General features: G+C 44.8%; 1 protein-coding gene across 3 annotated transcripts in view; it reads right to left on the bottom strand.

The window, feature by feature from the left end:
- Window positions 1-8,112: 8,112 nt before the first annotated feature.
- Window positions 8,113-12,618, bottom strand: part of PRORP (protein only RNase P catalytic subunit) — an 85,988-nt gene continuing 81,482 nt past the window's right edge. For 2 of the 3 annotated variants that reach the window (XM_065593270.1, XM_065593271.1), the window contains exons 7-8: window positions 11,067-11,262; window positions 8,113-8,446 (exon numbers count right to left, since the gene is read on the bottom strand). In XM_065593270.1, the coding sequence (XP_065449342.1) occupies window positions 8,318-8,446; window positions 11,067-11,262 (325 nt within the window). In that variant the 3' untranslated portion in view covers window positions 8,113-8,317. Of the gene's footprint in view, window positions 8,447-11,066; window positions 11,263-11,521; window positions 11,615-12,618 lie in introns of those variants that run through there. The other variant, XM_065593272.1, reaches the window with a different exon arrangement.

The following is a 12,618-nucleotide window of genomic DNA, read 5'->3' as shown; positions in this document are numbered from 1 at the left end:
AACTTTACTAATTCTGGGTCACTGAGAACGAAAATGATGCTTAAAATTGTTGATTGGCTCTAGTTTTCAAGATATGCTATTGGGTCAGTATATACGACCCTTGACTTGGGAATGCAGAGGATAAGTGAGTTATAAAGGGAAGGGATCTCAATTTAAACCAGAAATGACTAAAATACATCTTTGACTGGATCTATGAATAAATCTATGACTGGGTTTGGACAGTACTTGCTTTTTAGGCAAAACAATGAATGATGCAATCTGAAGCTGGTATTGCGTCATACATGATATGAATTGCATCATGTTATTCCTAGAAGTCATGGATGATGCAATCATAATGAAGCTTACATCACTCTGCTGAACAAATTGCCCTATATCAGCTCTAGAAATCATACAGTGTCGTGCTCTCTTATTTGTCAGTGTTTGATTTTGCAAACACGTTTCTGTTTAGCCAAAGTGAGCAGAGATGCCTCGTACTTGTGTGAACAGTGCAGATAACTTCTGCTATGTTTGTGGTGAAGTGACTTTTGCATCACAGAAGCGCAGTATAACCACTATGGTTAAGAAAGCCTATCACCTTTATTTTGGCTGCAAAATTGGAGATCAGGACAAGAGGTGGGCCCCACACATATGCTGCAACACTTGTGCAACAAATCTTCGCCAGTGGTTGAACAGGAAAAGGAAATCTATGCCTTTTGCAGTGCCAATGATTTGGAGAGAGCCAACAGATCATACCAGCAATTGTTACTTCTGCATGGTGCCTCCAGTTGGGAAAGGTGTGTCAAAGAGAAAAAGTGGACTGTGCATTATCTAAACATTCCATCAGCTATACGCCCAGTACCCCACTGAGAAGGACTGCTGGTTCCTGATGCACCGGAATCATTCTCACTTGAGTCAGATGAGGAAGAGGAAAAGAATGAAACTTCTGGTCCTGAACCATCAATGTCACAGGACCCACATTTTCTCCCATCCTCCTCCTCTGAACCACACCTCATAACACAAGGTGATCTGAATGACCTTGTCAGGGATTTGGAACTACCCAAGAGTAAGGCAGAGCTGTTGGGCTCCAGACTACAGCAGTGGAATCTCCTGGCAGGTGATGTTAGGGTTTCCATGTTCCGTGACCATCAAAAGGTCTTCTCTCATTCTTCTTCATGGAAGGTGATCTTATAGCCTGCAACAACATCGATGGTGTGATGGCAGCCCTCAACATCGTTCACGATCCAGATGAGTGGAGACTGTTCATTGATTCATCGAAGACGAGTCTTAAAGCTGTTTTACTGCATAATGGCAATGTTTTGCCATCAATTCCAGTTGATCATGCAGTCCATATGAAGGAAACCTATGACAACATGAAACAACTTTTGAGTGCATAAACTATGACCAACATCAGTGGCAGCTTTGTGGCGATTTGAAGGTTGTTGCTCTCTTGCTTGGTCTGCAGACTGGATGCACAAAGTACTGCTGTTTTCTCTGCGAATGGGATAGTTGTGCAAGAGATTCCCACTACATCAAGAAAGATTGGCCACTCCGACAGTCATTGGAGCCTGGGAGGAAAAGTGTTCAGCATCCATCACTTGTTGAATCAAGGAAGATTTTGTTACCACCCTTATACATCAAGCTGGGTCTGATGAAGAACTTTGTCAAGGCCATTGACAAAACACAAGCAGCTTTCAAGTACCTCCGTGGAAAATTTCCAAGGTTAAGTGAAGCTAAGATAAAGGAAGGTGTCTTTGTTGGTCCTCAGATTCATGAACTTCTTCGAGATGATGCATTTGACCATGCACTGCGTGGCATGAAAAGACGGCATGGAAAGCCTTCCAGTTAGTGGCAATACATTTTCTCGGAAACAACAAGACAGACAACTACAGGTTGTTGGTGGAAAACCTCCTCAAGGCATACAAAAGCCTTGGTTGCAACATGTCACTAAAGTTACATTTTTTGCACTCTCATCTAGATTTTTTTCCACCGAACTGCGGAGCAGTGAGCGACGAGCACGGCGAGCAATTTCATCAGGACATTGCAACAATGGAGAAACGCTATCAGGGCAAATGGAGCCCATCAATGCTTGCAGACTATTGCTGGACAGTGACAAGAGATGCTCCATTTAATGAATACAAGAGACAAGCCAAGAAGTGCCAAGTAGACACTGAATAGGACTAAACTATGTACATAATAGTTTTTTGCCTTTTGTTTCATAATACATTTTATTTATATAACCCTTTTGCTGATTTTTAAAGTGTTACATAAACAGGACAGGTGAAATATTATCATGTAAAGCAACCATAAACACATGAAAAGACCTAGGTTTACAATTTATGATTAAAACTCTACTATCTACACAATATACATAGACCTAAAATGTAAAAACTTAAATATCTTAGAAACAGTAGCCAATCAGTTGTTTTAATTGTCATATTTGAATTCAGCACATCAAAATACATAATAAATAGCACATTTTATCTCTGAAGCAGACGACTTCTCAAAAATTGTAGACCAGTGAAATCAGAACTACACAGGAAGGCTGTTGTCTCTGATTTTTTTAGTTAATATGGGGTACATCTACACAGACCTAGGAGATGCAATTCCCATCTTGGGTAGATGTGCATGCACTACCTCTGCTCAAGGTAGCCAATGCCCCAGTACCAGCCATCTCCATCCGAAGCACACAGTTGAAAAATGTGGATCAATTCAAGTATCTGGGCAGTACCATCTCCAGTGAGGGGTTCCCTTGACAAGGAAATTTCTTTAAGAATTAGTAAAGTCAGCCAGGCCCTTGGCTGACCATCTCTCTACCAAACTGAAGATCTATACTACAGTAGTTTTAACATCTCTCCTTTATGTTTCTCAGCCATGAACTCTCTATAGATGGCATATCAAATGAAGGCTCCAGCTGGGGCTGGGCATGAGTGGTTTGGGGTGTGGGAGGGGCTCAGGGCTGGGGCAGAGGGTTGGGGTGTGGCGGGTGTGAGGGCTCTGGCTGGGGGTGCGGGCTCTGGAATGGGGCAGGGCTGGGGATAAGGAGTTGGGGTGCAGTCAGGCAGGACTCCGCAGTCCTCCCAGCCCTCTCCCCCCAGCAGCAGTGAGCTCCGGAAGAGGGGTCACCCTCACCCCCCACCCCGGCAGCACACTCACCCGGCACTGTCACTGCATGTGCTCCTAGGGGCCAGGCCCCTCTCAGGTCCAGGAAGCCTCCTCGCCTCCGCTGTGGTGGGTGCCGGGGGGGGGGGGGAGAGGGGGAGGGCTGCCATAATGTGTGCACCTCCTCCCCTCCTCCCCCCCACAGGCAGCGACTGCGCAGCCACCTCAGCCTGCTGCCAGCACCGCTTCCTTTTGTAGCCGGCAGTGGCCGGCGAGGGAGCACAGCGCAGAGCGGCAAGGCAACCGCTTGCTGCCAGGGCGCAGGCAGGGACCTGGGGGATGCCTGTGGGGGCAGCAGGCAGGGCCGGGGGACACTCCGGGGGAGGCGTGCGGGGGCAGCAGGCGGGGCTGGGGAATGCTCCAAGGGAGGTGCGTGGGGTGGCAGGTGGGGCTCGAGGAGACACCCGGCCCTGAACATTGGTGGAGCTGGGCCCTCAGGCCCCTGAATTTGCTGGAGCATGGGCACCAACGAGCCCATATAACTCACCACCCCTGGTCGTCCATTCAAGCACTTCAAAGACAGCCTGAAGAGCAGTCTGCAATGGGTTGGCAAATGGCTCAGGACAGGACTCACAGGCGGTCTCTGACAAGATCAGCATGCATTAGTTTTGAGCGGGATCAACTAAATCGTTTCCAGGCTGCACGTGAAAGGCGCCATAGAGCTGTATCTTCAAACATCATGGATACAGGACTTCCCCATGCTCATAGTGTACAGTGACTCTGTACATCAGGGTTTGGTCTTCGGTCATATGCATAGCCACAGATGAGATTTGTGATAACATTGTCAACATCGCCAGCAATGAACTACCAATCTCAAGCTAGCACCTAAAAATAGCAGTGTAGCCACAGTGGCACAGGCAACAGCTCAGGCTAACCACCTAAGTACAATGCCGCCTAACCCCTGTTAGTCAGGGGACTAGCCCAAGCAGCCATCTGTCTCCCTGCAGCCACACTGCTACTTTTAGGTGCTAGCTCTAGAGCAGAGCTAGCATGTGTCTGTCCACTCACCCTGGGGAATTACACTTCCCAGCTGCCATGTAGGCATACGCTTAGTGCTAATGAATAATAAATGGACATTCCTGGAGATTGAAAATCTATTTAAAGAACAGTAGAATCAGTTCAAGCTTCCTCATGGGGCTTGTGCTGTCCTTCTAAAATTTAGAGTCTAAACAATGGAGACTTTCATCCTTCCTACATATAAAAAGTTCTTAACAATAACTTTGTAAGAGCCCTGCGGTGGGGCAAGGAGGGGTGGGGCAAATGGGGGAAGGAGGTGAGGTGGGGTGGGAGGAAGAGGCAGTGGGGAAGGAAAGGGGATGGGATAGGGCAGGGGAAGGGGGATGTGGGAGTGAGGGGAGAGAGATAGGGCAGGGGAATGTGGGAGTAAGAGAAGGAGGATGGGGGAAGTGACATTGGGGAGAGGAAGGGGGAGGCATGGGGACAGTGGGGAGGGGAAGAAGCAGTGGGGAAGGGGATTGGATGGGGAAGAAAAGGGTATAGGGGAATGGGCGCGGGGGGAGGAGAGCCTGGTATATGGCTTCTCCTTAGCAGCAGCAGCTGAGGCTACTCTGTTAAGCAGGCCAATAGAACCCCCACTCCAATAAGCCTCCCCTCCCCTGCACCTGGACCACCCCGACAAGCCCCCGCACCCAGACTCCCACCCCACTGAGCCCCAACCAGCTTCACCCAAGCGCCCCCGCTAAGGTCCCCCCCCAACCAAATGCCCCCACCGAGTCCCATCCCTCCACACCGGGCCCCAATCACCTTCACCTGGACCCCCTGCAGAGTCCCATTGCCTCTGCACCCAGAACCCCTCAATGAGCCCTTGTGAATCCAGATCCCCCACTGAGCTACCCACACCCAGATTGCCCCACACAGAACCCTCTCACCCCCCACCTGGATTCCCCCCACACTAAGCCCCTCCACACTTGGATCCTGCTGGGTTGAACCTGCCTACCCACACCTACTATGCATGGTGCAGAGGGGCAGGGACCCAGGGTGTTTCTGGGGCAGGACATGCCTGGCCCTGGCACTGTGTCAGGGTCCAGTGCAGCCTCATTACCAAGTCCCTGTCTTTGGGAGGAGGGGCTGCATGTGATCTCCTGTCTCCGTGCAGTCAGTGGCCTGTGCTCCCCACTACCATGCTGGAGCCTCCACATTTATTTATTGACACATACAATTTGCAGAATTTTAAAATACTGTGCACAGAATTTTTATTTTTTTGGCACAGAATTCCCTCAGAAGTATACTATGTGGTACAGCCCCAAAGCTTCCAGTAATCATTCTGTAAGAAAATTCTCTTTTGCTGGTAGATCATTTTATTTTGGTCCTTAGATTTAATTTCAATTAAGTTCCTTTGATTTCCCTTTAAAATATTCAGTAACAAATTGTGACATTTACTGGTATCTCCAAATTTATTATTTTAACATTAGTTGTTTGGAATCCCACCCATTCCAACCTCCTGGAAGTAGTCAAAGCATGGAGTTGGATTTGTTTATATGAGCTGTCACCTCCGAAAGTCAGTGAAAAGTTAAGTCATTATCCAGTCCCAAGTAGACCAAGGCTCTTGTAGCTGGTGCAATATCTCTATGGGATAGATATCAAGTGAAGAGTTTGTGGCTCAGACACTGTGACCGGGCTCCTAGTGGGGAGCCAGCTAAGGTCACTCAATGAGGGTGAACTGCAAAGACTGGGGCAGACAATCCCCATAAAGGTGGGTCTAAATGGCTTAGTCCTTTGCAATAAATGTGACGAAGTGGGGCTGTTCTTAATGTTTCCTCTGAATACTGTGTGGGTGCCTCAGTTTCCCCTATGCATTTCTTAAGTCTCTATGGAGTGAGATTGTTGCAGAGCAAAGGGCCAGTGCACATAAATGGCCGACACTCTATCTCCTGGCAACTAATGGCCGGGGCCCTTCCCCCCTGCAAGGAGATAGCTAAAGGTGTTGGAGAACAAAGAGATCAGGTGATCTCCTGGCCTGGGAAAGGAACAAAGCCCAGAGGAGGAGGGGCTGGAGGTGGAGTTAGTTTTGGAGCTAGCTGGGGACGAGGAGTGAGTGCAGACGTGGGTGTCTGTCTCACTGCCCCCCCAGGATGGACCCGGCTGAGGGGTTCTGTTCTCTGTACCTACAAGCTCTGTTTTAGACCATGTTCCTGTCATCAATAAACCTGTTTTACTGGCTGGTTAAGAGTCACGTCTGACTGCAAAGTGGGGGGTGCAGGACCCTGTGGCTTCCCCAGGACCCCCGCCAGGGCGGACTCACTGTGGGAAGCGCACGGAGGGCAGAGGATGCTGAATGCTCAAAGGTCAGACCCAGGAAGATGGAAACCGTGTGAGCTCCTTGCCCTGAAGACAGTCTGCTCACAGGGAGGAGACTTCACCAGAGTCCTGACTGGCTCTATAGGGAGCAGTTCCAGAGCATCGCCCGGGGACTCCGTGACAATTAAAATGCTGAAGTTAGCCTCTCCTTTGGAACAGAACAGTAAGGCTTGGGGAAAATTAAGGCCAAATGTTGGTTGAGACTGAAATTTTTGACAACTTGCCCGTGCAGAGATATACCTTGTCTGTATAAAAAAATACATATGGTGGGTCTGCCATGCAGTCCTGAATGTCACCAGCTCTCCTCGCTGATCTGATTGCAATTAAAAATGCATTTTTCAAAAAATGGTTCAAATGGTGGGACCATCGGGGCAGATAAAACCAAGTTAAGCCCCCCACAAAAAGAGCAGTTCTTTAATTGGAGGAAAAACTCTGACAAGATCCCTCAGAAACTTGTTCACAGTTGGGTGTGAAGAAATTGTATGCAGGTGATGTGCCAAAACAGCAGCTAAGTAAATTCTGATCAAGTTAACAGAATCCCTTGTTAACATCCTACATACTATTGTAATAATCTTTGTACAAAGTATGCCTTGTAAGGTATCATTTGAAGACTCATAATTTGCTGGTCAGTATCATGCTGATAAAACATGTATTTTCCCATGTTCCAAATCCCACAGCCCTGTTCAAACAGAAGTTGACAAATAAGTCTGTCCTAAACAAAGGAATGAGTGCCCTGCTTAATTTGCATTTAAGTAGTAAACAGAGTCATCAAGCAGGGAGCAAAGAAAGCTCAAAGAGGTGAGGAAAAAGCAGCAGGGAACATCCTTCCTCATAGACTTTTGTCTCCTGGTGCCTAGCTGGAAATGTTGTTCAAGAGAGGGACTGAAACTATAAAAGGGAGGTACAAACACCCCCCACCCATCGTATTCACTACACTTGAAGCGACAAAGGAACATTTGTTGGACTCTGGGGGAAGGTTTGGTCAGTAAGACTGCTGAAAGCATATAATGAGAAACTTGCTCGAATCTGCTATAGTTTATGAAGTTGGGTATTAGTAAACATCTTATATTTATTTTTCTTGTAACCATTTCTGACCCTTATGCCTCATTATTTGTATTCACGCAGACATTCAGGGTGTGGCTTGCATGCTGGAAAGCTGTTTGTGAGGGCCCAGGTGGGAGCTACTTCATTTGGTAAGAGGCCCATCAGCTTTCTTATACTGCAAAACTTGACAGTGAATTTTTCTTCAGATCCTTCCACAAAGATAAATATTTCATTTCCATTTGACTTTCTCGTATAAGGCTGGTAGATGGAAAAAACAGGATTCACAACTGTCATACAAATAGTTAATAAATAATGATAATGGTTTACAACACTTTTTCTGTAATTTATACCACTTTTGCTGTCTTCTAATTACCTCAAGTTTCTATGAGAGGCTATACAAAATTCAGCTGTGTCATATTATTGCCCACAGTGAAGTCCCTAATATGATCAATTTTTATGTAAAAAACAAACTATTATTTTAACTAAGAAATAAGTTCAAGATTTTATATCTTTGGAAATTTAGAAGCTAAAATTTATTAGGAGGATCTATGGACCATCCTAGTGCTCAATCCCTTCATCACCTCATCCCAATAAAATCTTAATAAATGGTGCTACAACAAATCTCTTATTTATTACAGGGCAAAATGAACTCTGACTTCAATGGAGTTACAGCAGATATGAATTTGGTGAACATTTAGTCAGCTGTAGGATTCATATTTGGTGTATTAATCCCATGACTGTGCATGATCACTGGATTCTGCCTGTTAGCAACAGTGGCAAACAATTGTAGTTTTAGTTTGTAAAACTGCATTCTTTATTATTTCCGTTGAAGGCAAAGCCATTTTGTTGGCACTTCATAGGAATATCTTTCCACCAGCTGTTCATCATAGGGAATATGCCAAGTGTCACCAGTAGTCTGTACCACTGTGTTGTAAGTGAGAATAGGCTGTGGGTAAAGACAAGAAAAAAATGTTATATTGACTTTACTCAATGGAAAAAAAATAAAAATGTTGCAATGACTAGCAAACATTTCCTGCCCTTTCTCAGGAGTATCAGTGGAAAGCTGTTGGATGGTTTTGCAGAACAGCAAACACGAAAAGCAGAGCATGTTAAAGTAAATAGATAGGTAGTCTGACTGCAAGGAACACTGGATATTTCTGTTCATAAACCTTGCACCCAACCCACCTAAGACGTGTATAAATCCCAGTTAATATAAATATACAAAATGTTAACAGAGTCCTAGTATTCTTCTTTAACTATAGTCTGTTGAACTCAAAAAGCACCACCACAGGAATCTCTTTGTTGACTTCAAGATTTCTACTGTTTACTTGATCTTTTTCATTGGATCATGACTCATCTTCTCAATATTTTTTCCTCTACACAGAATCTTTCTGGTTTGTGTATCTTTAAATATTTGATCTTGATATGAAGACATCAAGAGATAGAAAAGGGGTCAGCAACCTTCGACATGTGGCCCATCAGGGTAATCCTCGCTGGCGGGCTGCAAGACAATTTGTTTACATTGACTATCTGCAGGCATGGCCCCCCGCAGCTCCCAGTGGCTGTGGTTTGCTGTTCCCGGCCAATGAGAGCTGCAGAAAGCGGCGAACCACGGCCACTGGGAGCTGTGGGGGGCCGTGCCTCCAGCCGGTCAATGTAAACAAAATGTCTTGCGGCCTGCCAGCGTATTACCCTGATGGTCCGCGTGCTGAAGGTTGCCAACCCCTGAGATAGAGAATCCACCAATTTCCTTAGTAGTTTGTTCCAATGTTAATCAACCCTAACTGTTTAAAAATGTGTTCCTTATTTCTAAGTTGAATTGTCCGGTTTTAACTTCAGTCCTTGGTTCTAATTATGCCTATCTCTGCTAGATTAAAGAGCACTTTAGTAGTTGGTATTTTCTGTCTGTGAAGCTACTTACATACTGTAATCAAGTCACCTCTCACTCTTCTTTTGATAAACTAAACAGATTTAGCTTTTTAATTCTCTCAATGAGAGGCATTTTCTCCAGCCCTTGAATTTGTTTTGTGGCTCTTTACTGCATTCTCACCAATTTTTCAACATTCTTTTTAAACTGTAGACACCATAACTGTATGCAGTATTCTATTATTGGTCTCGCCAAGGAAACAGCAAGTGACTTCCTCCAGCCAAAACTATGCATACTATGCTCAGAAGGTCGTCACTCATTTAGCTGTATACTGATTGCATATCTGACTAATATGTCTCTCTTTATTGCACCTTACATATCTGTGAACCTACCTGTTTAGAACATTGCTGCACTGAATACCTGTATTTGTCTGTGAACACGTCTTTAAAAAGGAATTAAAAATGCATTCTATTTTGGAATTAAAAATACACACTTTATGGAAGAATTGAAGAGGAGAATGATCTATTTTCACGCTTATAACAGATGCAAGAAAAAGCAGAATTTGGAAGCCGGATATGAAGGGCTCTAAGGGTATGTCTATACTGCAGTGTAAGCCGGTCTTGAGCCTAGGCTCAAGCCTAAACCCCCTTGCATTTACACTGCAATTGCACTAACCCAGGGCTCAGACCCATGGTCCCAGGACCCTGCAGGTCTGGAGGGTCCGAGCTCAAGGTGAGCTGGGAACCAGGATTCAAGCCCTATTGCTTTGCAGTGTAGACACCATTTGACTCAGGTCCCAAGAGTCAGCTGGAAGTATCCCACAATTCCACAGGACAACCTCCTTAGCCCTCTCTATCCCAAGAATCTTCAATCCACTCTATTGAAATATAACCCACCCCTCCTTTGCAAATGGCAGCAGCTGAGGTCACCATTAACCCATTCTCTTCCGATCACTGGTCTGCAAGTATGCTATCAGAGAGCCTCCTGGGCTTGCAATGGAGAGCGAATTGATCAAGACTTTTGCAAAATGAGCTGCTTCCTGGCAATGTACAGGGTAGGCAGTAAAGTTTTCACACAGTACACCATTGTCCTAGGCCTAGAGCAGCGACATTTCAAGGGTGAGGGGCACAAGGGATTCTGGGATACAGTTTACTTTACTAGGGTTGACTTGGGTCTGCACACTGCAGTGTGGACACCAGAGCCCTATGTTTGAGCACAGGTTAGAAAAGTCTTAACAAAGGGTTAAAATACAATGTAGACACTCAAGCCCATGAGTCCCTAACACGGGTCAGCTGACTCGAGTCCCACTAATGGTGCACTTACATTGCAGTGTAGACATACCCTCAGGGTAAAATTTTCAAGTATGTCCACCTATGATACATTTCACCCAAAAGGTCTGTAAAGGCAAACATGTAACTGTACAGGTAAACAGATGTTTATCCCCTTGAAGTGTCACTTTCTTGTCTATTAATCAGTCCTCTTGCCTACAATGGCAAATCACACATTTTGTGAGCAGAAGTGCTATTTGAGAGTGAAACTGGAGTTTTGAGCACACTGCCTCTTATGTGCTCATCCATACAAATTCTGCCCTTAGGCCTCAATAGGAATTTTTTCTACATTTTTTTATTAGTTGTGGCTCATATTTTATGCATTTAATGAGTATGTTCTGTAGGTTTTCTGAAGAGAGCAGAGAACTTACCTGAAATTTTATTCTCTTTCCTGGCCAGTAGTGGGAAAGCACCATTTGGTGTCCACGCTGCCACTTAAAGAACAGATGCCGAGTAAGATTGTCGGGAAGACAAGCCTTATGATCTCGCAGGAGGTCTCTAGTAAGAAACTTACAATGACTGCCTGAGTGAAGAGTGGCATATAATAGGAAGGGGTCATCTTCTGACCTAAATAAACCACGAAGAGTAAAGACGGACGTCACTCATGGGCACTAAAAGGATGCAGGAAATGAATCAAGCATTCAGCTGAATTTTATTCATCATCATTAATGCAAATTCCCATCACCACTAAGCTCTCTGTTAAAACAAAGAACTTTTCCTGTTTACCACAAAGCATCCAAATTTTCGGAAGGGAATTAAAATTTAGCTGCCTAGAAGAAAGAACGTTTTCCCTTCCCACTACAACACAGCAAGTAACAAAATGGTAACTTACCATGTGATTTCACAATAAACTGCTACCGTGAACAGAAGCACTAACATTCAGATTGTGTCTTCAGGGGCCCCACACACTTGCACAAAACTGTAACAAGCAACAGAGGGTCCTGTGGCACCTTTGAGACTAACAGAAGTATTGGGAGCATAAGCTTTCGTGGGTAAGAACCTCACTTCTTCAGATGCAAGACACTTGCATACAAGAAGTGTGCTCAGGCATTTGGGCAAGCGTCATGCTTCATCTTTCTCAGTGCTTGTAGTAAGAGTGGGATGCAAGACACTTATATACATTTTAACGTTTTTAGAAGGTCTCTTTCTATAAGTCTATAATATATAACGAAACTATTGTTGTATGTAAAGTAAATAAGGTTTTTAAAATGTTTAAGAAGCTTCATTTAAAATTAAATTAAAATGCAGAGCCCCCCGGACTGGTGGCCAGGACCTGGGCAGTGTGAGTGCCACTGAAAATCAGCTTGCATGCTGCCTTCGGCACGTGTGCCATAGGTTGCCTACCCCTGCTCTAGTGTCATTCATAGCACAGTGTAACTCTGATTCATAGACTTGTGGGTGGGTTCATTCCCAAGAAACGCTAAGATTTTTTCAGAGAATATACTCGACTTCATCTTCACTGAAATCAGACAGATGTGGGATGGGGAGGGGACATTAATTTTTTTGTTAAACTTTTTATCCCTCCTTGAGAAAAGCTCCATTACGTAACAACAGCTCTGCAATTCTACAGTACTTTCCATCCAAGGATCTAAAAATAGGTAAGTCAGAAGAAATGCTGCACATTTATTATAGGTAGAGCCAGTAGGTGTGTCTATAGTTAACACTGTGCATTACAAGATTCTGTTTTCAGTTGCTTACAACTTTGCCAAACTTTAACCATTCAGGTTGAAATTTTCCATGCTGGCTTTCTGCTCAGGCTGGATAGCGTGGTTTTTTTGTTTGTTTGTTTGTTTGTTTTTAAAGTTTCAGCAAAATTGGTTTATCTCCTTCTGAGAAGATTAAGAAAAAATGCAGTTTTGCCCATGTTAAAAATTATTACAACCATTTTGCTGAGAAGCTCTCTAGCACATCCAAACTGGAGCA

Source organism: Chrysemys picta, chromosome 4, assembly GCF_011386835.1.
Source record: "Chrysemys picta bellii isolate R12L10 chromosome 4, ASM1138683v2, whole genome shotgun sequence".
NCBI lineage: Eukaryota > Metazoa > Chordata > Testudines > Emydidae > Chrysemys > Chrysemys picta.
Note: the sequence above shows the minus strand (reverse complement) of the source record. Positions and strands in the feature narration are given on the sequence as shown.